The sequence below is a fragment of the Mastacembelus armatus genome, chromosome 8 (assembly GCF_900324485.2).
Source record: "Mastacembelus armatus chromosome 8, fMasArm1.2, whole genome shotgun sequence".
Lineage (NCBI taxonomy): Eukaryota > Metazoa > Chordata > Actinopteri > Synbranchiformes > Mastacembelidae > Mastacembelus > Mastacembelus armatus.
Window position 1 is genome coordinate 19,371,196 of NC_046640.1, and position 27,678 is coordinate 19,398,873.

Genomic DNA, 27,678 nt, shown 5'->3' on the forward strand with positions numbered 1-27,678 from the left:
GCAGAGAGTGAGTGACACCACGCCGGAGGCACCGCCCGACAGGTGTGACCCTGGCGCACAAAACACTCCCATTCTCGCACATTTGGGTGGGTACTGAAACGTGCACACCTTTGTCACGTGACATGCAGGGATTTCCAGGAGATTCTCTTGAGTGTGTGTGTTTGTGTGTGTGTGAACGCTCTGCAGTTAGAAATACAGATACTGTTATTTGTTATTTGTCAGTTTGACTGGAGAAATTAAGTGATTAACAAGTTCTCCCCTCCCGTTTCTTAACATAATTAAATCATTGCGGTGCCAAATCCCCCACGCAGATGACACATCATCCAAAAACCATCAGCAGATCATGAATAACCTGTCATATGTAGTTGGACCTGTTCTGTCATGTTTCTTAACCCTCCTGCCAGCATGGGAGAGCCCCAGCCTGTGACCTCAAAAGATCCAAATGAGGCTTATAATTACTTTATAGAAGGCAAAAACAAGATGGAGTGATTAAGGTGAGATTAGTGTGGTCTAAAAACACGACCTGGAGGAATGTGACTGTATATGTTTGAAAAACAAGCACAAGGAAGCTCTGAGTCTTGGGGTCTTGAACCATTAAGTCAGAACAGGCCTGTCCGGAGTCATCAATCACTCTGATCTGTGAACTCTTCAGCAGCACGTCACCTAAATAATCAGTATTTCTAATACCAAGAAGTTAATTCCAGTTAAAGTGACGCAACACTTCACAATGTACAATGAAGGAACAAGTCCTCACAAGCCAAACCAAACACATAGCTTCTGGGTTTTCAGATTGTTATATATCTTTCATATTTTAATGATGTTAATTTACTTCACAGGCAAAGCGTCTGCACTTTTATGATCAGATGTCATTAGGTATCAAAGACACACAGTCTTGTTTACCAGGAAGCATTGTTGGACTCTGCTGTTTACCTAGAATCTGTGGACATGGAGGAGTAAGTCAGCGCCGCTGTGACGTCCTCTGCAGATCTGGACATCCCTGATATGAACATGGACATACATCACTGTGCAGTTGTCTTCAGGTCGAAGCTCCTGGTTTGTATTTTCTTACTGTCTTTATGTTAGCAGCATTACAAACCATAACATTATTCACATATTTAAGCCTTTCCGCCCTGTAGCAGCCCTGGTACTGGGACCAGGTTGGATCTCTTATTAGTGTGGCACATTCAGCTTTCAAAGCTCCAAATGTCTAAAACTGCTCCATTTCCACTCCATCACATTTAGGAGGTCAGAACATTTAGAACAGAGTCAGCAGCAGCGTCATTATAAGGCTGTTTCTCACTGATTTAGAATTTTGATTTGGTGGAACAAAAAAATTCAATTTTTGTTTGGAGGTTTTTAGGTCTAGACATGTATTTAAAAAAATTTGATGAAGCCCAACAAAGGCTGTTAATTTTGGTAGAATTTGATTAAAGAAATCCAAAAAATGTCCTAGGGCTTATGATGTTAATGAGTATTTACACTCAGATTTGGCCTCAGACACATGCCTCACAACACTGGTGTTTTGTTTTTGTGATGTGAAACAGCCCCACCCTGCACACTCATTCTGTGTGAAGATACATTACGGGCTCTATTGCCTGCTGGCATGAGGAACTTGGGCATTATGAACAGGTGTGAACTCAGTGACTTAAAAGATTTACTAGAAGGGAGACAGGAGTAACGTAAATTGTGTTCAGACTGACAGCAGTGCTGCGTACAAGAATGCTGTTTTCTCATTTCAGGAGCCTCTGTTGCCATGAGGTCGGGGGTGTAGTTCAATGTATCTGTGAGTTAGTAAACGTAACCCAGGGATGTGTGGCGAAACAACTAGAACTAGTACGACTTTTGCTGCAACACAGTGAAGTCTCGTCTGGCAATCAAAGAGTTGCAGATGCAGATTCCAGGTGCGTTGGATTAACCTTCAAACTCAAGATATATTACTCAAACTGACTTTCTACAGAGTTTTTCATTGTTCCCCTGGTGCCTAAAACAACATGCCCATACAAATTCAACCAGTTGTGTTTCTTTATATATGTAAAAAGTGCAGAGCTTATCAGCAGCACTGGAGATAGCAGAAATGTATTAACTGTCTTTGAATCATAGATTGAAGTTGGCTGTAAAATGATGTGGTCCCCATTGACAGAGCTTTGTTGGGCATTTTAAGAGCATCATTACCTGAGGAGCCTTTAATTATGTCCAACTTTTACTTTGTCACTGGCTGTCACTGCTGGAGCTCTCACTGGCTCATCCATTGCTCATCTCACTTTTTGATTTATTGACTGACTAACTTTCCCGTCAACTATTCTGGTTTGTAAACAATGTTCTCCTGGTTCACAGGCTGCTTGTGGTTGTTTTTACCTTCACTGTCGAGGCCTACAGAGCCACAGGCTGTCAGTCATTCTGACGAGTTGTTGTATTTGCCTCTCACACCTGTGAATTTCACTTAGGTCACAGCTATTTGACTGATTCTCATTCATACAGTTGCCACACTGCTGCCTCACCCTGCCTCTCCATCTGTCATCAGTATTCTGCTTCTTCCTTTCCTGTTTTGTCTCATGCAACTCTCCATTTTTCACCCTTTAACATTTTCTATTTTCTGTCTTGTCTCATTTCGCTGCTATCTCTTAACTCCACTTCCTCCTGTTTGCTTCCGTCTATCTCACTTTCCTGCTCTCATCTGTTACCAAGTGTGTTTTTCTTGTGACGGCGTGTCAGCGGTATTTAATATTCTTATGTTGTCTCATTTCTAGTTGTATGACACAAATATGTCATCATAAATGTATCGTCCTGTCACACACACACAAACCCTGCTGCCCTTTATCTATCGTACTTCAAAGGGACTTAGCCATTTTGAAAAAAGATGTGGGGAAACAACAGCATTTCTATTTCTGTTTATAACTTGAACTCCTTTCTTCTTCTCACTTCTGGGTGCTGCTGATTTATTGACTGTCAATGGTGAGCCACTGTGACTGGGTCAGAAACAAAGAAAAAACATGATCTGTTGAAAACATAATACAAAAAGCAGAAGTGATTCAGTCCTGGAGCATTAAAGCATTTCTGGCTTCATTTCAAACATTACATCCTGCTGAGAGAAGCAGCGCTACATTCCCCGCATAGCACCAGTCAAGCATAAGAGGACACCATGCTAACACCTGTAATGAAATGCACTCAGTGTGTGTGTGTGTCTGTCTGTCATCAGCTGCAGTGGTGCTCAGGTGCACACAAATATACACACTCAGACCTGAGTTGACAATAAGAAAGAAAGACTTTCCTATAATGTACACAGTTTCTTCTTCTTCTCCTTTCGGCTGCTCCCGTCAGGGGTCGCCACAGCGAATCATCTGCCTCCATTTAACCCTATCCTCTGTATCCTCCTCGCCCACACCAACTATCCTCACGTCCTCCTTATGAGGAGATATTTAAATTTAGCATGAGGCGTCACAGACTAATTACAACACTATTATATTATTATAACAGTATTCATTGCACTTAAGTGACAAAAATGTGCAATTAATGGTTATTTTCATCATCAAATATTTTTCAATTAGCTGTTTAGTTTATAAAATGGCAGACAGTATTGGAAAATTACCATCCTAGATTTGCAGACATATTGATGTCTGCAAATAGTTTTTTTATTCAAGCAGCAAAGTAAATGCATTCACAAAGAAAATAGCTATACAGAGAAACAGGAACTATTCTTTCTTAAAAAATGTCATGATTAATGTTTTATTTAAATCGCTGTTCATCAGTTTTCTCAGACTAAACTAATCAATCATTCACATTTTCCAATCATTTTAGCACTAAATATATCCAAAACAAAAACTGATTTTATGTAATTAAGCATTCAGTCATGACGTTTGGTAGGGACCTAGTGTATAATGAAAAATACACTGGCTGACTGGCAGTGTGAAATATAGCCATTGTCATGAAATAGGAATTTAGACATGAAATGAAATGGCATTAATGCATGAAATTTCATTCTTTGTGATGAAAGCAAGAAAAAGCATTAAAATGGACTGCAAGGCATAAAATGTGACCAAGTGCAGCTTTCTGAATGAAATGCAGTTGCCCTGTTGTTACTTTTAATTATTCTATTTGAATCTCTGAAAAAGTCAGAGATGTGGACTGAGATTCAGACATCTGGAACCTACACAATCACCGAAATCAGCAGAATATGCCTACGGCAAAAAGGAAGCATGCTCATTTTTTGAAACAATAAGACTATGATGGACATACTTCAGGCTAGGACATAGTGAGACGCTCATATAATCCAGCTTTAGTTTTCTTTCACAAAGTCTTACTGAGGTTGTGTACCTGGTGTATTGCATTTCAGTAGACACATTCATATAACAGACTTTAAAATGTTATTGACCAATAATTTCGAAACCTCATGTTCAAAGAAGTAAATGTACCACTTTTATTTAAATGATTTGTCATTACAGGTTAAGGAAGACCAGTCCAAGTTCCTACTGTCAATCACAAAAGAAGTGGTTTTCTTCAACTGTGTTGCAACAGAAAAAACCTCCTATACAATATTTTACTTAATATTATAATACATATTTCTAAGGTTACACAGGAATAACAATAAATACATGGAAACAAAGAAATGAGTCATAAATTGAGTTGAGCGTATACCATTTTAAGCTGTGTATTTTAAAACCATGTGCATTCATATCATCTTATTGGTCACCAGAAGTAACAGTAACATCCTTCAGTGGTCCACACAGCACTGGCTGTACAGGGGACACACACACACACACACACACATATCCACACACAGTCACAACCAACATCTCCAAACTCGTACATATATGCCATAACTTTCCCATTACTCAATAATAAACCAACACATACTTTAGTTTTGCAGATTTTCATGTGTACATTTACATTTTACACAAAACTCTCCACACAAGCACGCACACACACTCATCAGCCCAGCGTGAGAGGAATCTGCTGTGTCAACATCCTCTAAGTGTCTTCGCCCCAAAGTTCAAAACACAATAACTCTGTTTCTATCTGCTCAGGTAATTGGATGTCCTCGTGATAACAGTGGCAAAATACTGGAGCAAATCCTGACTCATCTGCAGCAGAGAAACCCTGCCTTTCCTCCACAAGCTCCTGAGGGCCACACACACTTTGTATTCTCTTCATCAGGTTAGTGTGAGTGTGTGTGTGTGTGTTGCTTTCATTTAGCCTGCTCCACTGCTGATAAGTTCTAATAAATTATGCCTGGGAGCGTGTTTGTGTAAGTTTGTCTGTCTGAGTATTTGTGTGTGAGTTCTCCACAGTGTTTAGGTCCATATCTGTTTTTTATTTACACGTTTAAAGAGAAGTGGAGCTATGGGGTCAGGTGGAAGTGATTGATGAGCCTGTAGCAGCTGATTGGGCGAGGTTTGTGATTGACACGTGACATCACAGGAAAATGTGAGGAGTTACATAAAAGGCAGTTCATCGCCAGCTTGGCAGCCACCTGCTCCAAAGACTAATGGGACAGAGCAGAGCAGGGGAGCAGTATGATGGGCGGGGTCAAGACAGCTGACCCTGTGGGAATGGCTGTGCATTTGATTGATGCGTCAGGTCATTGGCATTGGTAAATAGGCTGGACGTACTCCGGGGGGAAGTAGCCCACGTGTCCATGGCAACGGCCCCTCCAGCGCTGCGCATCAGAGCAGTCAATGAGTTCGATGACATCACCGCGCAGGAAGCGTAGCTGGGAGGGATGGTGGGGTGTGAAGTCAAAGAGAGCATGTGCATGATGGGAACGCTGCGGAAAAGAAAAAGATGGAGAGGAAAAGAAGAGTTAGTGAAAACTTCACTTCACCACCTCTGATGCAGTCACAATATAAAAAGTCCAGCTTAAACTTTTCATAAAGCATCACTATATCTTGTTTTTAGTTAGAGACATTCAGTTCACATTCTGTTACGACCTCTCTGCCTAATCATTTTCACTGGTGGAGTTCACGAAGATCCAATGTTCACTCTCCTAATTCTGAATGTGAGCTGTGTTCAAGCCAAATCCAAATCCTGCTGCTTCACATTAAAAGCATTGAACTGGTTAAGCACAGGGTGGATTTTATTGTGAAGCTGTCACAGGAAATGAAATGAATCTGTCACTGACGTTAGTGTGGACTGCAGGTGTTCATAAAAAGAAATAAAACACTGTCATATACATCATTTTAATTTTGACAGCAGTGAGCCGTAAGAGCTGTAAGTGACTCACTGCACAATTCCAACACCTCAACCAACATCATCCTGAGCTGCCGTCGTGTTTAAAAAGACTCAAGTCATGTCAATATGACATGGTTTTATTTTACATAATGTCTGAAATGTTGGAAATCCTCTCTCTGTTGAAGAATTTCATGATTCTTAGACTTCCCCATTGACCAAACTCAGAAATTTATGGTGGTCAGTACTGTTGTTTTTGTTAACTCCTGACATTGTACTTGTTACCTCTATTGCTGCATTACAAAACAACAAAAAAACTGTTTTTGCAAAGACACAAAATAGGAAATGTTGGCTCTGAAGAGTTCAAATTTCAGTACATCAACAAAAGCAGGCTGGGTATACTAACTGTGTGTCCACTTAATAAGGAATTCACTGTATGTTTCTGTAAAGTGCACATATATTTTATTTATCATTTTCATTTAACATTTATCTAGCCAGACTATGGTCAGTCCGACCGTTCATATTAAAAATTAATTCAACGTGAAAGCCAAGACAGTAGCAGGTACCAGTGCAAAGACAAAAAGCAAACATGAAAGCAAACTGTGATGAATATACGCTGACTGATCCACAGTATGTTACAAACAAGCTGTCAGCTGAACAAATTTGAAAGACTGACATGAGCAGGTGACAGATATGTTATATATATATCTCTCTGATGTACCTTTTTGGATTTAATATTTTAATATTCTTTACCATTTTAACGGGAAATAGAGTGAGGTAATGTTATAGAAAATAGACTGATTCACTTCCTGGCTGAGACGTAAATAGAAAGGTCAGTATTATGCTAACGTCTCTACATTAAATATGAATCTGAAACGTGCAGATAGCTCAGCATGAATCAGATAGCTCATGACACTGCACAGGGAATAAGGAATAGCAATCACATCTGTTCAGAACTGACTTTATCTTAGAATCTGTAAACCTCATGAATTAACCCATTATATGCTGATTGTTTTATCCATACAAAAACTAAAGAGTAAAAAGAATAAGAGGCTGCTGGCTTGAGCCACATAAAATATTTACCATACAGACATGAGAGATTCATAACAAAAACTATTTGTTTGTGTGATGTAGCTTCAGGGACATTTGATATGTTAATATCTAACAGGCTGATTTCCATAGAGGAACATGAAGCCCTGCATTTTCCAGTAGAGTTTCAAAATGTAACCTGCTGCCAGCTGCTTTACGTTTACATCTGGTGTTTTTAAGGCTGTAGTTTGCGTTTGGACATAATCTAACTGCATTTGAATTTAGCACCCTGAGACGTAGCACGCTTCGTCAGACAGTTTGTTTTCTTTAAACAGGCCAAAGCTAAACGAAGATTTAGATTTAGACGCATGCTGTGGTTTAGGCTGGTAAACATGGTGCATTTCATAAAAGCCAGTTACAACTTCAGGAAACATTAAAATCAAGCTGTACAGCTCTTCTCCTTGTTGTTTGTTATTTTGCTACATGTGGGCTTTAACAGGATACAGCAGCTTTAAACAGAATAAATAACAAAACTGTAATTTGTGCAGGTCACGACACAGAAACAAAGAAACAGAGTGACACACAGACTAAAAGATGCTGTAAGTCCAGAATGATTTATGTGAGGGCAAAATGAGAGTGCACACCTAGCACATACACAGCTGCTAAATTCAAATCCCTGTTAAACTGTGTTTGACAGCATTCATGACACACTAAACTGCTTTCAAATCAAACCTGCAGATACGGTGCTTTGTATATCACCCGTGTGTATGTGTTGTTGTTTTTTTTTTTGAGTTCATGAAAGTAGTGTTTTTCTCCTCCCTGATAGCTAGCCTCCTCTGATCTCTGTTGACTCGTGAAATAAAACCAGTTTAAGAGGAGCAGAATAAAAGCCACTATTTTAAGGACAGCGTCTTGAACATAACCAACCCCTAGCTGTCAGATGCACTCCCACAGAGAAAAGTGGATGTGATATGAACTGGGAGGGAGTCGAGAGACTGGAAGGAATACCAATAGTGTGCATTGTGTATTTGTACATGTGCGTGTGTTTTTGTGTTGCAGTTCTGTGCTTTATTGCTGTGGATTGTGCTGTTTTAGCACAAGACCCAATATAATGGCATCCAAGCAGAAGCAGGCACACACAAACAAGTTCTCTCACAAACCAGACAGCAGGATTAGGATCAACAGACACAGACACAATCTATCAGTCCCTCAAATCTATAAAATCCTCACCGTCTTACCCAAGGTCTTATCTTGTATTATTTCACTGATCCAGCTGAGGATCTTAGTTTGTGTGTGCATGCATGTACTCTCTGCCTGTTTGGGTGTGAGTGAGCATGTGTGTGCAGGCCTCTGTTTGCTTGGCTATGAGTGTGTTGAGTTTGCACAAGCAATACTGTGACTTCTGTGCATATATATTCATGTTTGTGTGTTTGTGTGTGTGTGTGTGTGTGTGTGTGTGTGTGTGAGAGAGCGCAGGGAAAACCCATTCATTTTTCTGTGGCAGCTTGTGAGGCGCGACGGTTCGGAAGGAGAAATATGGTCTGTCCGTATCAGCTGCACTCTACCGCCCTGTGATGAACACCCTCTCTGTGACAGTGGAACAAATTACTCTGTAATATCAATGGACTCCAGCTTTGTACTAGATTTGTCTCTGCTCACACACACACACACACACACAAATACGCAGATAAAAAGAGCTACTGACACTGTTTCTGTGTCTACTTGAAAATGACAAGTTGTCAAAAAGAGGGCGAAGTTTTGCAGGATAAAGCTTTTACTTTGAAGAGAAAGCTTAGAAACACAGGCCATTAAGGACATAAATATACTGAGGCATTTTTCTCATCTCGCCACAGTAAGAAATGATCTGAAGCTATATAATGAGCTGATGTGGAACCAGTTTGGAAAGATTACCTGTGCATAGGGAGGGACAACAGTTAAAGCATCATGATGCACAGACTCAGATTATTATTCATGTCTGTGAACCTGACCCATACAGTGGTGCCAGAAACACTAATGTCAACCTAATGCAGTATTTCCATCAAACATTTACAATGCACAGGTTGGGGTTAACATGATTATAACTTGTTTTTGTGGACTCATTTCATACATTTTAATTATAAAAATATAAAGAATTTTTCCTTGTATCATAATGCAGCACGGGCGGAAAAAGAGAAGATAGATACAATGGTGTGCCAGTAAATGGATAAAAGTGGGTAAAGTGGATATACTATTAATATTTTACTCATAGTGCATTCAAAACAAGTTTATAAAGACAGGGCAGAGAGCTGCTGGATGAACTGGCAGGAATTTAGGCATGACTGAGGCAAGAAAAGGTTTAGTGCATTGTGCAAGTGTTGCATGATCTTTGACATCGTAAGTGATGCGGGCAACATGCTCAGTGGGAGCCATGCAATGAGTGTCAAGATGAAGCCTCACTGATACAAAGACCTGCTGACTGTGATTTTATTTAAAATGACTGGCTGGAGCACAAACTAAAATTAATGTAGCAGAGACAACTGGCTTGGATTAAAGATAAACATGATATGTTTAAGTGCTCAGAAGTTCAAGTCAGTGGAAAGTACTATGGTGTTTATATGATCTCATCTCTTTGTTCTTTTGTTCTGCTGTCAACCTAAAACTCAACATAAAACTGGGTTAGGCTCCTCAGCAAAAAGGAACAGGTTTCCAAACTAGGCAGACAGTGAGTTCGCACAAAATATTTAAGATTGTTGCTTGTTACCAGATAATTGTCTATTTCTACTTTGACAATAGTCTACAAATAATTTAACTGACTCTAATTTAAACAGTCACACAGTAGAGTAAATGAGGTCACAGATATAAAGGTATGATTTAGCTGCTGTGATCTGATGTGGAAAGACAGATTTCTTCTCGGGCTACAAGAAAATAAAGATAAACGCAGCTAATCATTATCTCCAGGCCACGGCAGGGCAGCATACTGACCAGTAGTTTTTTACATTGATGCTTATTGTCTTCGTAAGTTAAGAATATGGAAAATGATGCGGTTATAAACACCCACTAAGGTTTGCCGTTATGATTTATATGTTTTCTAAGGAAGAGAATGAGAGAAGGTTATAATGAAGTACTCTGTTATTGGTTTGCTGTGTTTTGACATTTCTGTGTCTTCAGCACTTCTGCTGCCATGATATCAGTCACAACACAATATAGGAGGAATATGGGAGAATAGAATTTAATTAAAAAGCCTAAACATTCTTTGGTATATCAGCAATCCATACCTATAAAGCATGAAAATAAGGCAGCTTCTGTTCTTTATGAGTTAGAAATCATGGCAGATCATTGGAGCCAATGCAATTCATATGCATTTAGCCTAAGGTTAAACATCATGACACAAGTAGCTTAGCTGAGGATAGAAGACAAATGGTGTTGATGGTCTCATCATCATTCTATATGAACACTAAAAAATAAACTTCTCAGGAAACCAAATTGCTCAAGTCTGGTGTTGCTTCACCGTGTTAGTCGCCCACATTAAAGAGATTTAGATTGTAATGGTATTTCATTTATTAACCTCCACTGGATCCCCATTGTTATCATCCATTTAACTACCATCATAATGTCCTGAAGCTAAAATCTTCACTGGCACCTGGTCCGGATGTATTTCTATAGAGCGCTATAGAAATCAGCATCCCAGTGGTTTAGAACATGCATGAAACTGTTCAGCTGTGTGGCAGGATTTTACTGAACAAAAGCTCGATTTCTAAGAAGCCCCCTCTGTGAAATGAAAACCTATTTTGAGGAAAACCATCTGTCTGAAAGACCAGGAGAAATACAGCACCAGTCGGCTTGCTGTTGCCAGTTACAACAATAACCCCAGCTGAGTTATAAGATTCAGATTTAGAAAATAAAAGTTGATGAAATGTCCAAATCCTGCTGGCTCTAATCTATTGTATGCATTAATTCATTTATGTCCTGCATTTTTTAATGCATTGGAGTACTCCAGTTCATAAATTTTAAACTATCATTACGAGACCATTATTTCAGATCGAACTTCTGTTTTATTTTTGTAGAGACTTGTAGCTGCAGTCTTTTGGGTTTGAGTTTTTAGACACAAGCAGAATACAAATCCAATCAGGGCAAAAAGTGAGAGAAATAGGTTTTTATACCTGAAAAAGCAATACCTGCATAAAACTTTAAAATACACCCTCTGGATAATGTCCAGGAGAATGTGTACATGTTTGTGTACATGTGTTGTTTCCTCTCTCAGTTTGGTTCTAATAACGTCTCGGTCATTTTTCATTCTTCATAAATACTATATATTTAAATAAGTTCTATCTTTGAAAAAGCATCTCTAAATTCTAGGAATAAACTCTACATGCAATCTAAATGAACGTGAAAACAGAGTTGGAGGAGAACTGAAGACCTGATAACTACAGAACACAGACCTTATGTGAGATTTCGACATTCCACATTAATCTAGTTTAGTCATTTATAAGAGCAGTGTTCACTACAAACGATAAGATTTCTATAATGATAAGAATTCTTGACGTGAGCACTCTAGGAGGCAATTTGGTACGAGCACAATGCTCCAGTGTCAGTTTGAATACGTATTGCCATCATTATAGGCAAATTTCATTTCAAAAGTCATTGGTCTTAAGAGTTAAAGCGTATTGATTATACTCTTATGTTGTTATAGTGCTTGAGTGGGCCTGGCAGCAAATGAGCGACTAAAAGAGCCTATTTTTACTGAACAATTCAAACTTAGGGGTTGACTTCTCAACTCCATATGATCAAATGTCTATTTTAGTTGTGATGAATAATAAATTATGTATTTTAGATCCTAGAATGAAACAGATTAATTGCCAGAGGAACATAAGGTAACAAGACTAAACTGTTTAATTGCAAGACAAGTGTTTGTTTGAACAAATAACATCGGCATGCTAACAAGTTGAATGTAGGGCAAATGTTTACAGTGTCCATGTCTTTGTTTAGCAGGTTAACATGGTAACATTTGTTAATAAGCTGTTTGGCATTATGGTGGTGCTAAATGAAACATTGGAGGAGCATAAAAATTATTGCAGTTCATCATGAGGGAGACATGAATATTTGCACAAAATATATTGGCAGTCAATCAAATAATTTTTGAGACAATTCATTCAAAACCACAAATATCAACATCATAGTGGTGCCAGAGGAAAATTTGCAGTCACCAAAGAGAAACTTGATCAGACACACAACCCAATCAAACATATCCCTACATCCGAAAATCAGAGATGCAACTCTGGGAAATTGCGAAAGCCGAAATACAATTTCTGTAATATGCTCCCTACATGACAGCCTTTTCTGATCCCATTATACTCTTATCAATCAACCGCACCCGGTAATCAGTGCTATATCTTTAGCTGCTAAATGAATGGCCGTCTATTCTCAGGTGACAAGCTTCATAAGTGAATACAGGATGTGAAGTATTAGCATGTGGCTGGTGTTACAGTGATATGAGCATGCTGTTCAGGGCAGGATCTCTGTGGATTAAATCCCTCCAGCATGACCCGGTTCAGCTGTGGGTGCAGTTTACCTGCCACTCCTAGTAGTTACCATGAAATGTGATCTGGTCTCGGTAATGAGTTCACAGTAACAAGAACAGCTCTCTCATGGTGACAATGTCATGGGAACTACCTGTCATTTTCTCTCACTAAACCTGCTGACATTTGGGAGACGCCTTTAGGTTAGATGTTGGTTTTCGTTCCACAGCATTACTGTTTACTAACTTATAGGTAGTTGACCTACATATTAATATAATATATATTCTTATGTATGGATACTGTACTGTAGGTGAGAGTAAAACAAATGCTAATTTTGCTCATGTGTGTCTGACCTATCAAAGGAAACTGGGTCAAACACAACTAATCAAATTCATTTTCTGTCAGAACTTGATGCAAAGGGATTAAATCATGACTGATATAAATAATGGCCTTTAAAATACGTTTTCTTTAGCGCTGCAGTGTTCACTCCCTCTGGCTCAGTGCCTGAGATGACTGATTTGGTTTTGCTCCAAACCAACGACAGTCGTGTGATCTGTCATTACAAGCTGCACCTCTATGTCAAACCGTGCCGTATACAGTCATTGCGAAATGAAATGTGAACACCTAGGTACCTTGTTAATGTTAGAAAAACATACTGATTTTACAACAGATATAAAAAAATACCCCCTTTATCAAAATGCTGTTTCACTGAGTCCCATCAGTCTCAGCACATATTTAACTAAATCTCTGACAGCACAGGTCGAAGTGGAAGGAGTCAGAGACTAATGACAACGAGAACAAATCTGTTTTAAATGGTTTAGAGAAGAGATTGAAAATGACATTGCATAACAATACTGCTACATAACTGAGATGGGATTTCTTGGAAAGTGTCCTCTCTAGTGATATTTTGCAATAATTGCAAATATGAACAAGTCCCAGTTACATGGAAATTACAGGAAATATCCTAATTTAATTTTTTTTTGAAAAGCATTGTGTCAAATATTCTCTAATGATCCTCATTAAGTTATAATTGTTAATCCTGATGTTTTGCTAAGAGATTTCGCCAAATATCTGTGTTCTTACTTAAAATACATTTGTTACTTGTCTCATTTATTGTGGATGATATGGTAAAAAAAGCGTTAGGTGATAATTAAGCACCAAATAGTATATAAACAAGAGAAAAACAAACAAGGAGACAACATGCTCACCCTGGCGAAGTGCTCAGGGTCTCTCAGAAAGACAGTCCTTTCCTTAGCGATGCTGTTGCTATGGTAAAACTCCACAAGCTCATTCAAAGAGGAAAAGAGCTCGTCCCACACGTAGTACTGACCACAGCGATCCTGCAGCACCTTAAAATGCTGAACGTGGTCCCCATAACTGCAAGATAAAGAGAGAAATACAGAGGGTTTTAAAAGGTGAATGACATTTAGCTGCTCTTCCAAACTCTTAGAACCATGAAACTTTTAATATCTGTTCATGCTTATATAGAATTGCTGCACCTTCATAGGCCATTTACTTTATAAGATATTGGTACCACGAGAAAATGTCCCTTATAGTGACGATATGTAATGTTTGATACATATATAAAAAATGGGAGAGACATGGTTGTTGTGCATGTCGTTGTTGCATAGTGACAGGGAGCTAAATAGACAGTTGGACAGCTTCTGGTCCCGTCTCAGTGTGTCTTCACAAATTGCATTTTGCATACAATAAATTTGGAACTGCTTTGGGCTGATAGCAAGAGTCTTGGCCTTTAGTCCTCACAGACACCCCTTTAGCATCACAGCTGTCAGCTGGTGGGGCTGGCACGGATTCAGTGTCATCCTGTTTGTTTGTCGCCTCAAAAAACACTGGACTCAACACTTATTTTCAGTGTTATTGCATTTTTTTAATTTTAGGTTATATTTTCTTAACCACGTAGTGTGACTCCATAGAGAAATAACACCATTCTACTTTAGCCATCACATTAAAAAGGAGAAACTCAGATTAATCCAAAATATAGTCCCCAATATAATTAGGAGAGAAGGGAGGCAATTACCAGTGAAGCCTTTTCAATGTGTGCATATCATATTTTGGAATTAAAAGAGCAGACAATGACATTTACATGAGCTGCTCTGTGGATCTGGGAGATTCTGTGCAAAGTAGATCATGTTAAACAAATGCAATACCCACTTAGATGTGCATTAAATGTGTAATGTATTAGACATTTGCACTGTGCCGGTGGTTTTGATGAATACAGGGTTGATGGATAAAAAAACTCATTTAGTGTAGTTAAATTAAAAAAACGTAATAAAACCGGTGGCACAAACAAAAATAGCCACATTGTTGGAGTGCATGCCTTGTTGTTATGATTAAAAGAGTTTGGCCAGTGTTCATTGGCAATCATACCTGCCCCCCTATCCTGCTCTGTGCTGGTTGCTAAGTAACTTGCCAGCTTATCTTTAGAAATCTGGACATCTCACCATGATCATGCTGTTATATAACTGCATCGAATATGCAGCAGAAGTCAATACTACACCCCCATATTTCTAAACACATCATGGAGTAGGTGTGTGTTAAGCTTATGTCAATTTTTGAAAAAAAAAAAAAAAAAGATAATATGTAAATGAAAAACAGTGTTAAGCTTTTTTATTATCTTTCTGCTCAATATGGTGTTTGTGGTTTAACCTCAGTAAACTCCTCCTCTTTCTACTCTGATTGGCACAAGCTCTCCAAGCTCAGAGAAAGTAAATGAGCATGAGTTTGTTTCACATTGGATTCCTTTCTCTATTCAGACGCTGGGCTCTGGGAACAAGCAGGACCGACTCCCTCATTAATGGATGGTATTCACCTCCACCCTGCCCTTCTTTCTCTACCTTCTCTATTTCACTCTGTGTGTCCTCATTCTCTCCTCATGCTCTGTCTGGAAAGTGATGAAACTAGTGTTTAAAAAAAAAAAAAAACAGGGAGCTTTTAGTTCAAAACATTATTTCAAACCAAATGTGACTTTTTTTTAACTTATTTTTGGATTGACACTGTACCAGGCTTTATAGTCTTTGAACATTTACTTTACCCAGTGAGCAGCAGCACTGTCTGCCTGCCTCTTATTTTCATTTGCTTTGCCTGTGGGTCTGTATTCCTCCCTGTTCTGCTCTCACTCTTCTGTTATCTGACTTCTAACTTTTCCCTCCCTATCGCAATCCCTCTGCTTATCTGCTCCACAGTGTCTCCATTGCCTCTCTTGAGTCAGCTTTATCCTTCCACTGACATACACGCACACACATCTACAACACATCTTCTGTGTGACTGATCTCCATCAGCCCCACCACTGTCCCCAGATGTCTGTCACACTCTGCTGCACCCTACTGGTGGGGCTCTGTTACTGCTGCCAGTTGTGTACTCGTGCTGTTGTTTGTGTGAGTGAAACAAAGCGTTGCCCAGTGACCTCAGCGTATAACAAAGAAATAATAATTAAGGGTTCAATAGGACCAAAGCTGTAAAACGTACAGAGAGGAGTGGCGATAAAAAACAGGATGTGGGCATGGTAAGAACTTTCCCTTTAGGGGATTCACAATTATGTGATGCAGAGTTAAACACGCCAGATTAGAAGGAAGGAAAAAGGAAACAAAACATCATTTTAATTTGTGCTGTACCTTTTTACTACATCTAGTTTGCATTTCCTGCAGGTGTTAGGAAGAAGCATGCCACATTTTGCATTTACTTTGTTTGTTACTGTGATTTTGGATCAGTTTTTGAGCCATTAGACCTGATACATTTGTATGAATACTCTAAGCCTTGGCACAATATAAAACCCTATGATAACCCTAAAAAGCATACATATACATACTGTATATATACATATAGAATACAGGGGCCTGCACTAGTAAATTGTGAGACAATAAAAATTTTTCATCTTGAATTTGAAAATGAGCTAAGTGAAGATTTCTCCAATTGTAGGCATCAAAACTAAAATCCTGCAGAACCACCATATACCAGAGTCCATTCCAATTTTTATTGAGCAACACTTAACCCACATTTCTTCTTAATACTCAATTTGCCATGAGGTTCATAGCACTACTCTGCTTCTGTATCACCTGAGTGATGAAACACAAACAAAATAAATGCATTTTAAACTAAATATAATGGAAATTCATGGAACAATATCATCTATATCATTTATCTATCACTCTGAACTAGGACATGTAAATGTAGAGTATGGCTCTTTTATCACCTCCTGCATACTTTTATAAGGTCATTTGAACAATGCAAAGTTAATAGTATTTTATAAAGTATCGGACTTCTGCTCATGCTGGGAGTAAGGCTGGCTAACGAGAAGGTTAAGGAGGGAGCAGATGTAATGCAGCTGTATCAGTGTTAAGTAATATCATATTGAAGGTTTTATCAATTATTACCCAGAGAACCAATGTGCACAACACAGAGAGCATCTGTCTCAGCTTCATCTCACACTCACACACAGTGCACACTCTCCAAGTGCCCTCTCATTTGCCTGATCTCGTGTAATTAAGGCCAACAGCGATAAAGAGATTATCTTCTTTTTCCAAGTAAAAGCGGGAGAGATTAACAGAGAATGAGAGAGAGAAAGACTGAAAGAGAGAAAATGAAACTGATGTAGAGATTGAACACACAGAGAGATATACTGTAGATGGGGATAGAAGTTATTTTTAACACTCTGCTCCAGCACAAAGAAGCACAAAGGTCATCTATCCGTCTTTCTTTCGACTTCCTCCATCAATCTGTTCTCACTTCCTTGTTCTTGATGTCTCTCATTGGGCAAAACCTCCCGCCCTCCCTTTCCCTAATCTGCTGTTCCATCTCTAAACTGCTGCAGATGTCTGGGATTCTTCACACAGACAAACTGACACCTCCAGCTGTCAGTTTAGCTCTGTAACTGTAGTAGTCTGTGTGTGTTGTGTGTATTTGCATGGCTGTACATTGTGAATACCAGTTGGAGACTTAGACCATGCGAGTGAGGACTTTTTGAGCATCCTCAGATAGAAGAATGAATATATAACCACCAAATAGTCAATTTTAACTGCAATCCAACAGTTCCTGAGCTGAGCATGAGCTTTTTTAACTGAAGACATAATGTCAATAGATAAATCTTAGCACACAGACCCAACAAGCCACATGTTCAAGTAAGAGTCCACTAACAGATCCTTAAACTACCTTCTGTTCCATAAGTTGATTATAAATCCAATAATAATAAATACACTCACAAAACTCAAATGTATAAAGATCATCAGATGATGAAAATGAGAAGGACAGAGTGAAAAGGCAGAGTATCGAGTAGGGATAGAATAAAGTAGAAAAAGCTGAGTAAAAAACAGAGACAAGAAAGGAGGAAGTTCTCTGGAGGTTTTGTCTCCCAGTGGACTCACTGGGAACTTAAATCATGCACCACCCCACCACCCCACACACACCCCTCCCTCCACCTGCCATAAGCTTTTCCTTCAGCCTGTTTTATCTGCTGTTGCTGCTTGCTCTTTCCCTCTGTCGCTCTTCATCTCTCTATATTTTCCCTCTTCTCTCTATTTCTCTTTGTATTTATGTCCCTGTCTCTCTCAAGTCTCTCTGAATTGTGTTTTGGTCACTGAGCTGCAGTATTAAATTGTGTGAGATGTGGCTGGAGAACTGAAAAAAGAGAAGACCAATGGGCTGTTTTTTTTCTATGATTCTATGAAGTTCTGGTGAAGATCCATTATTAGGAATATTTTCAAATCTCTCCAGCATCTCTGCTCCACCATGTACAGTATATTTATTCATGATATGTCTACTGAGAGTTAGAATGAGAAGATTCTCATATCTGTATAGTAAATATTAAATATTAGCCACCCAGGAGCTGGTTAGGTTAGGTTAGCTTAGCCTGACTCCATGTGAAAGTAACAAATGCATGTTAATCAGTGAGTTTCTGAGGTGCTCAGCTGTGCTAACTGGCTGCAGACTGTAGTGTGGTATTAGTTTGGCATTCATCTCTCTCTAAATTGTCTAACTGTTTCTTCAGTGGTCTGAGAGTGCATAAAGCAAGAACACAACTTGCAGGAGAATTTCACCTTAAAAATGAAGCTAATTGCTTGCAGCACCATATGTTTATTCCAAAATGGTGTCGCGTAACTCGCTCACTGACTCACTTTTTCAGTCTGTCATGCAGTTCTTTGACATATTTGCTCCACATGAATTCGCTACACTCATGTAGTTTTATCTGATGGGTTATCAACAGCCACTTCAGTGTGAAATTGCCCACTAAATGATCACATCGATGGGACACTATATGTTACTTAAAGCTCGAAGATGATATATGTATGTACATTATGATTGAAATATGTATGTAAGTGTATGGCCCCATTCAGCACTTACTGCATGAGCCATCAGCCACTGGAAGAATGAGTCAGAAATGATGGTATCCAGACTGAAAGGCTAAAACAATAGAGAAATCTGTGTCACCAGACAGTATTATTGTCCCCTTAAAGCATAGAGCACCTTTATGATTTTTCAGTTTCACAGGCAAGAGTCTGGCATTTTCGAGGTCTCCACTTTGGAGAGCACTTTTAGTTGAGAATAATATTTTGTGTAACTGAAAATGTTAGCTTACAGAGACCATAAGGCCAAGAAAACAGGCTAGTTTAAAATATCTGCTATAGTGTGGCTATGGTCAGCAAGGAAGTGAGGAAAAGTCATAATACTATAGACCCGTGCTAGGAGGGGCAAGGCTTACATATTTTTAATGATAATCTCAAAGTAAAGCACCAGGACTCTGAATATCTGTGCGGTGTACACACAGGTGTCTTCACACACACACACATGCACAAAATTGATCTGACTTTTAAAGCATTAAAGTATTCTGTTCTACATGACCTTCACAAAACATGCCACAGGAAAACCGACTGTACGTATGTGTGTGCAAGGGCCCCCCATAAATAAAATGTGTCAAGCAGGACATCGCTGTGGTGAAGCGTGCTTCAGCTCTACCACGCAGAGAGACATCCGTGCTCAAAGCAACATGATGTCACACTCACAGACTGATTGGAAAAAAATACATATGGCACTGTTTCAACTAGAAGAGTCAACCCAAGCCCTTGATTAACACTTCTGTAATAACTCAAAGCCGTTAAAGGAGAGTTGTACCTTCAGATATGGTGTTGTAATTATTGTAATCGTTTTGTGTCTCAGTGCTCCCCCCACATACATTGTCTGCTTTTTCTATAGTTACTTATTTCCTGCAGTGTCTTCTGATGAGTCACAGAGACTGTGCTCTGCTGTTACATTCAGCTGTGAATTTAACATGCAGGTGGGGGAACTGATAGTGGTTGTGGCAACGTATGAATAAGGAAGTGAGATTTTCCATCTAAGCCAAAGTTAAAGTTGTGTCTTCAAGAGTGAAAAAAAAAAATACCACCAATATGGTATACAACACGCTGAATGCGGCTCAACTCTTTTTCGAAGTAAATTGATATTATAGCATTGTGGAAACCTAGAAAAAGCAAAATATATAATTTAGGTGTATCTGCTACTGAGCCAAACACAAATATAAAACCCTGCTAAGCAAAATGGATGCCTCTCTATACGGGTCTAGGTTGGCAACACTTTGCTCCATTTTCACCGGCACAGTCTGAAGTTTGTCCTATTTGATCTCTAACTCAGACCAGAAAATGCTTTTATGACAGATTTTCCATTAACCTTAGGGTTCAAGAGCAGAACTATAGTCACCACTGCCGAAAACTGAGGTCACGTCCCTGGTTTTATAAATCTGGGATGTTTGCGTTCCACCCTAGTGGATATATTATAACCTGGTTCCAATATTTATCAGACTCAGTATATTAAAGTTGACAAATAAATTGTATATGCATTTAGCATTTTCCAATAAATCAAGAACAAAGGTCTCGTCCTTGTCTTAATTCATGGTGGTGAAAGTGGATCCAATTTTTACAGAGTGACGTCAATCCTGGACCGAGCTGAAGACCGAATCTTCCACAGTTACTGCTATCAGAATGGCTCCTCTGACAGAAGAGCTGTGAGCACTCAAGGACCCCACACACATACACTCACACAAACACCTGACCCAGTTTTCAAGCTGCTAAACCATCCAGCAACAACAGCCAGAGAGACATCAACAAACAGCCAAAAAAAAGAAGAAAAAAAGTAGCAAAATCTGCTCTGTCCTCGCTTGGCAAACCTAGTTACCCACAGCACAGCTCACTTCTCTTCCTTCTCTCATTTTTATTTTCAGATTTCTTAATGCATGCAACCAATTTTTCTTTTCTCTCTGGAGAGAATTATCATGTCCAGACAATTTCAGAACCAACCACAAAACCCAGCCTTCAAATCAAGCTCTTAACCTGTGACAGTCCCAGCAGCAGTGAAGAGCCAACCCTTAGGCCTGTGTTAACGCTGAAATTCAAACCCCAGACCCTCAACTATTTCCACTTCCAATTTCCACACGAGCCCCAGAGGCACAGCCAAGCCTCGGCTGTATCCCTGACCGTCACTGCCCAGCAAGACAACCTAAATTGGCCCCATCAGGAGCTCCAGATGCTGTGGTGTGCCGGACGGGATTACTGTAGCCCCCATCAGGCCACAGGGACTGCAGAGCCTCCATCTTAGTGTTGCCCCACACCTTATCCTCTAACCCTCCCTTGCAACTGCTCCTCTGATCCCCTGCCACTTCAAGCACATACAGTCATACTACACACACAGAGTATATGAGTTACCAAACAAGTACTCAATAATACTGCATTTAGGAATGTGCATAAAATATACTTTATGTTTAGACCGACCTGCTAACTGAATGAGATAACATTAAATGAAATGGGATAAAATTTTATGATCCATGTAAAGAAACGGGGCTCTTGGAGAAATAAGAGGACACATGAAGTATAGGAATAATAAAATTTAAAGAGTAACATACATAAAAGTTATGTTTAGAAATCGAGCTCTGAAATAATGTAAACCTGCAAAAGAAACGTCAGAGTGTATATGGATCCTTGAATGATTTTTTTTATATCTCCTACCTGACAGACATGGAGAACTCTCCAGGAGCACTTTCACTCTCTCTGACAAGAAAAGCTCCACACTCCCGGTGTCTGAGTCGACTTTCTGCCACACCACGAGATATACGACCAGCAAACCAGCTGGGGGCAGACAAAGAAAGAGAGATGTCAGTAATGTTCCTGCCATGAGCGTGAGGAAAGAGTTTCTAATAACCTTGGATGTTTATGTTTTAGGTTGAAATGATGAGAAGCTCACAACAGCACAAATCATTGCTGACAGAGAGATAAAACACAGGTTAATGGTAGAGTGAAATGTGTAAAATTAGCACATTTGTGAAGTTATTTTTAAACATGACTGCCAAATATGCACACAACACAAATCACAAAATGCTGGATTTTACTTGTCAGTGGCTCGTAAGTAATAGTGTCGCTTTTTATTTTATCTTTTGCTCTGTAGTCTTGATTAGTAGAGCAGTTTGCTTGCATGCGAAATTTCATCTGGTGACTGAGTTGAGGAGTTATTGGTATGGTATGGTATGGTATGGTATGGTATGGTATGGTATGGTATGGTATGGGATGGGATGGGATGGGATGGTATGGTATGGTATGGTATGGTATGGGATGGGATGGGATGGTATGGTATGGTATGGTATGGGATGGGATGGGATGGGATGGGATGGGATGGTATGGTATGGTATGGTATGGTATGGTATGGGATGGTATGGGATGGGATGGTATGGTATGGTATGGTATGGTAAGGTACGGGACGGTACGGTACGGTACGGGATGGTACGGGATGGGATGGTATGGTATGGGATGGTATGGTATGGTAAGGTACGGGACGGTACGGTACGGGACGGTACGGGACGGGATGGTATGGGATGGTATGGTATGGTATGGGATGGTATGGGATGGGATGGTATGGGATGGTATGGGATGGTATGGTATGGGATGGTATGGGATGGGATGGTATGGGATGGTATGGGATGGTATGGTATGGGATGGGATGGTATGGGATGGTATGGGATGGTATGGTATGGGATGGTATGGGATGGTATGGTATGGTATGGTATGGGATGGTATGGTATGGGATGGTATGGGATGGTATGGGATGGTATGGTATGGGATGGTATGGTATGGTATGGTATGGGATGGTATGGTATGGTATGGTATGGTATGGTATGGGATGGTATGGGATGGTATGGTATGGGATGGTATGGTATGGGATGGTATGGTATGGTATGGTATGGGATGGTATGGGATGGTATGGTATGGGATGGTATGGGATGGTATGGGATGGTATGGGATGGTATGGTATGGGATGGTATGGTATGGGATGGTATGGTATGGTATGGTATGGTATGGGATGGTATGTATGGGATGGTATGGGATGGTATGGTATGGGATGGTATGGTATGGTATGGTATGGTATGGTATGGTATGGGATGATATGGGATGGTATGGTATGGGATGGTATGGTATGGGATGGTATGGGATGGTATGGGATGGTATGGTATGGGATGGTATGGGATGGTATGGTATGGGATGGTATGGGATGGTATGGTATGGGATGGTATGGGATGGTATGGTATGGGATGGTATGGTATGGTATGGTATGGGATGGTATGGTATGGGATGGTATGGTATGGTATGGTATGGTATGGTATGGTATGGTATGGTATGGGATGGTATGGTATGGTATGGGATGGGACGAACCAGCTCAGACGAGGCTGTGAATGTAATGTTGCCAGTTTAATGTTTGTCACAGCAAAAATTTGAACCCAGCTGCTGTTATGACCATCTGACGGAGATACAGGGTGTACCAGCAGCTTCACTGTAAACACCCACACACATGCACACATGGCTGCATCATGTGTGATTATATAAGTTAGCGAGTGAGTATGTCCCTTTGGGTAGGCAGCCTGATATGGGACTGCAGATGTCCAAAGCAGATCAGAAACTGCCCAGAGCTGCAGACACTCACTGATGAGGTGTTTAGATAGACCAGTGCAGATTCATCTGCCGTATTAAAATGAGTGTGTGTGGGTACTTACGCATGTGGCCGCAGGTTAATGTAGTTTTTTGGCACAAATCCTTTTCTGTTGTGGAGCTCAGCTGTGTACCAGTTAGGATCATCCTCCATGTTGGTGATCTAGGAGCAAGCACACACACACAAACACACATGCACAGATGAAATATTTCTGATAATGATGCTAACTCAGGGCGTTGCTGTTGGGTAAAAGCCCATTATCATTCCTCCCTCTCTCACTCTAGGTCAGCTGCAAGGTGTGATATTTAACAACGTGAACATGATCAGGGCACAAAAAGAGATTTGGCCTCTAGTCTCCAGTCTAACCCAGTCTAACCCTCTCAGTGCTACACCTCTCACTAAAAAAAAGTTTTACAAAATGTACATTGGAAATTTATCCTGCCAGTAAGAACTTTAATGCAACTGATGGAGAACTGATGGATGGATGGGTGATATTACCCATACACCAAAAAGTTGTCCTGTCCACTCTGTGCCTCCAGGAACTTAATCGTGCATTGGTTTTGCTTATATCTCTTTGTATAACACATCACAACTTGAGCACTTCTTCTTCTGTGCAATAAATAAGGTTATCTTTTTCTTTTTTCCTCACCTCCATTGTCACTGCTTCTGCATTTATTTGTTAAACATTAAACAGTTATTAAACATGTTCAAAATCACATAGAACACTGGACACTGGTAGTCGAACATCAGTCAAATCTATTAATAATGTCTTCCTGTCTCTTCATATGCTCCACAGTTATGCATGCTTTATAACGACATCTAGATTCTCTTTGAAGTGTTTTTTTTTTCTTTGCTTTTGCTATTTCATTTCATCCTGGCCTAAAAAAGAAACCACCCTTAATTGTGCTGATGACATTTTACTGCTTGTTATCTGAATTATAATAATTATTTTATCTAATTGGAGATTTTTTTTTAGCTGAGCCTTAACAGTTGAGCCATCGGTTCATTATCTGTGCGGATTATTCTATCCTTTCCCCCAGGTCTCCAGTCTTTCAGGTCTCCAGATATTAACTACATTCAACATATGACCACTTCCACTCATTTGAGTGATTCATATTTTTTACATGAATCTCATTGGAAGTAGCTATTGTACTACCTGACTACTTGCTGTGCTTTTAGTTGCTGAAAACTGGAAGAGGACTTAGACATATGTTAGTGTTTAGAGAACAAAAGAAATTAGTGATTTTGTGCTCCACTCCAGTGTCTCCTGTAGTTAGATGTGACTATATTACATCCCTTTAAGCAGAATGTCAGACAATCTACCTTTTATATAACTGTGAAGCTATTTATCACATTTCTTTACACAGGTAAAATCTGGCATATTGATCCGTGACCCCATGGCTACTGCATAAGACGTTAATAAAACAATGCACCAATATGTGTTTTAACATAACAAAAGGGCAATGAATTGACAGAAAATGTATCTGACAGTCAAGTTACTTGTGTGTAGAATAATTTAGAAGCACAGTTTGACCAAGTCTGAACTACAGGCCTTTGGCTGAGATAAGAAATATAGTTGCGGCAGGAGGAAAAAAAATGTGGCACATAAACTGAACTGTGGTTGTCCCATTTTAGTTCCAGTTAATACATCATGTGGCTGTAAATCATGAGTTCACTTTGGACTGTTTGACCTATATCCATCAGTCTAAGTAAGGTAATATATTTTCATTCATTAGCCAGTACCTAATTACATCATACAGGCAGGTGAATTTCCATGAAAGCATTTTCAAATCACAAAGCCTATTTCTAAGACATTACCGACTGGTTACGTGCATAGAATAGGAAATCCTTCTTGTTTTTCATAATAATGTGCTGACAGCAACCAAACTAAATGCCATCTCATATTGGCTGCATCACACATTGACACTAGGCTCCAAAATGAAAAAAAAAAAAAAAAATTTTTAGAAAGAGGATAACTGAGAAATTGCTTTATTCATGTGTCACCTAATATAAGAACAGAGTCTATCTGGGGTGAATAATACACTGACCTTCTGCATATGATTAAAGGTCAATTTCAACCTCAGGGATTATTGTCCTGTCACAAATCTACAAATACATGTGTTGGATAACAAGGCTCATACCATGGATTGTGGAATGACAAACTGTATATATGGCTCAAACTAGTAATATATGGTATGTCTAAATGGATTAAATCTTAATGTCATAATGAGAATAAGAACATGAAGGTTCCCATTCAAGAAAGAGTTAGAAATGGGTCTGACAATAAACCTCTCCTGCAGCAGCATCACACACACACACACACACACACACACACACGCTAAATCCCAGAGGAGAAGCTGATCTCACTGTGTCTTGTTTGATGGATTTGTGCACAACATCTGGTGCCACACTGTAAGCCTACAAAGCTCTTGCTCTTTAATTCTTCGGTTTGCAGCTAATGTCTTAGAGGGACAATTTTCTACTACACTAATTTCCAGCTGTGCAGGAATGATCTCAGCACTGCAGTTAGCCTTAGCTTTAAAAAATGTTTGCATCCTGTAACAAAAAGTAGAGTAATGGGTTTATACATTTTCTTGCTGAGAGTCAGATGAAAATATGAATACCACTCTCATGTCTGTACATTAAATAGCCTACAAGGCTAATGTCAGGTGATTGAAAACTGGACGAAACAGTTAGTCTGTTTGGCAAAAGGTCCAGGAAGTGGATGCACGCAGCTAAGATGTAGTGCAGTGTGTAACCCTTATAAAAAAAAAATCACATTGACACACTTCTGTTTTGGGTTTTGAATAACTGAATCAAATGAAATATGTTAATTAGTGAGCTTTAGAGATGCTGGCATGGAGCCAGTGTAATTGTTTCCCTGCCTCCAGGCTTTATGCTACGCTGAACTGGCCAACTACATACATAATTACTGTATATACGTGCATCAGAGTGGTATCAGTCTTCACACCTAAATAATGGGTGACTGTATTTACCAGAGTGGCTAACACCTCATTTTAAGTAGTTTAAGTTTTGCTATAGGATGATATATATATATATATATATATATATATATATATATATATATATATATATATATATATATATATATATATATATATATATATATATCTATGCCTGGTGTTCGCAGCTGCCTCCCAGAATATATCCCCAGCCTCATTAGGAGCAAAAATCACTTTCTCAGTGCAAAATCTCTTAACGTTGTTTGCATTCAACACAAGTTTCAAGCAATCTTTACACTGGTGTTTCATACTGTTCAGCAACAGCAGCACCTGGATAGAAGATGTCAAGAGCTGTAGATGCAAAACTTAGAATTGTTGTAATTATCACAGCGGAGGCACAGAGAGAGAAAGCTACTGGCTCTGCTGGTTCATGAGGAATGTGTGAGGCAGATAGATAGATAGATAGATAGATAGATAGATAGATAGATAGATAGATAGATAGATAGATAGATAGATAGATAGATAGATAGATAGATAGATAGATAGATAGATAGAAGATAAATTTCCTTACCTTTAGCAAGTCTCCCTTGTTGAAACTGAGTTCATCGCCCTCTGTGGCACGAAACGTATAGAGTGCCACTGCTTCCATGCCGAAACCCCCCAACAAACACTCACTCACTCATACACACACACATACACTCTGAGAAGCACGCTCTGGGACCCTCACTAATACCCTGAAACAGGGTGAGAAACAGGGAGAAATTTAAAAAATACACCAATAAAGACAGATGATGAAATGACAGAACAGACAGAAGGAGAAGAGAGAGAAGACGAGGGGCAGGAGAGGGAAGGTCTGGTCTGTCCACTGAGCCAGAGAGCACGCAAGAGTCAGAGCAGAGGATGAACGAGTGAGCTCAGCAAGGGGAAAAACGCGACTGGCTGCTGCTCAGCAACACACTGCCATGAGTTACGTTCGCAGAGAGAGAGAGAGAGAGAGAGAGAGGGAGAGAGAGAGAGCAAGTAGTGTAGGGGAAAAGTGAGTGGGTGGCACTTCC

The 27,678-nt window shown here is 39.6% G+C and overlaps 1 protein-coding gene across 1 annotated transcript; it reads right to left on the minus strand.

The window, feature by feature from the left end:
* Nucleotides 1-4,390: 4,390 nt before the first annotated feature.
* grapa (GRB2 related adaptor protein a) lies at nt 4,391-27,585 on the minus strand. The gene is made up of 5 exons (XM_026325644.1): nt 27,195-27,585; nt 23,725-23,822; nt 21,692-21,811; nt 13,895-14,063; nt 4,391-5,761 (listed from the first exon to the last, which is right to left on the minus strand). The coding sequence occupies exons 1-5, from the start codon at nt 27,270-27,272 to the stop codon at nt 5,576-5,578; spliced, it is 651 nt and encodes a 216-aa protein (XP_026181429.1). The 5' UTR covers nt 27,273-27,585; the 3' UTR covers nt 4,391-5,575.
* Between the last annotated feature and the right edge of the window lie 93 nt (nt 27,586-27,678).

Bases quoted from the DNA above. Each gene is read 5' to 3' on its own strand.
- grapa (XM_026325644.1), bottom strand. From the start codon at position 27,272: ATGGAAGCAGTGGCACTCTATACGTTTCGTGCCACAGAGGGCGATGAA. The intron at 14,064-21,691 runs GTAGGAGATATA...TTTATCTTGCAG, and splicing joins GAGTTCTCCATGTCTGTCAG to TTATGGGGACCACGTTCAGC. The intron at 5,762-13,894 runs GTGAGCATGTTG...TCTTTTCCGCAG, and splicing joins ACCCTGAGCACTTCGCCAGG to CGTTCCCATCATGCACATGC.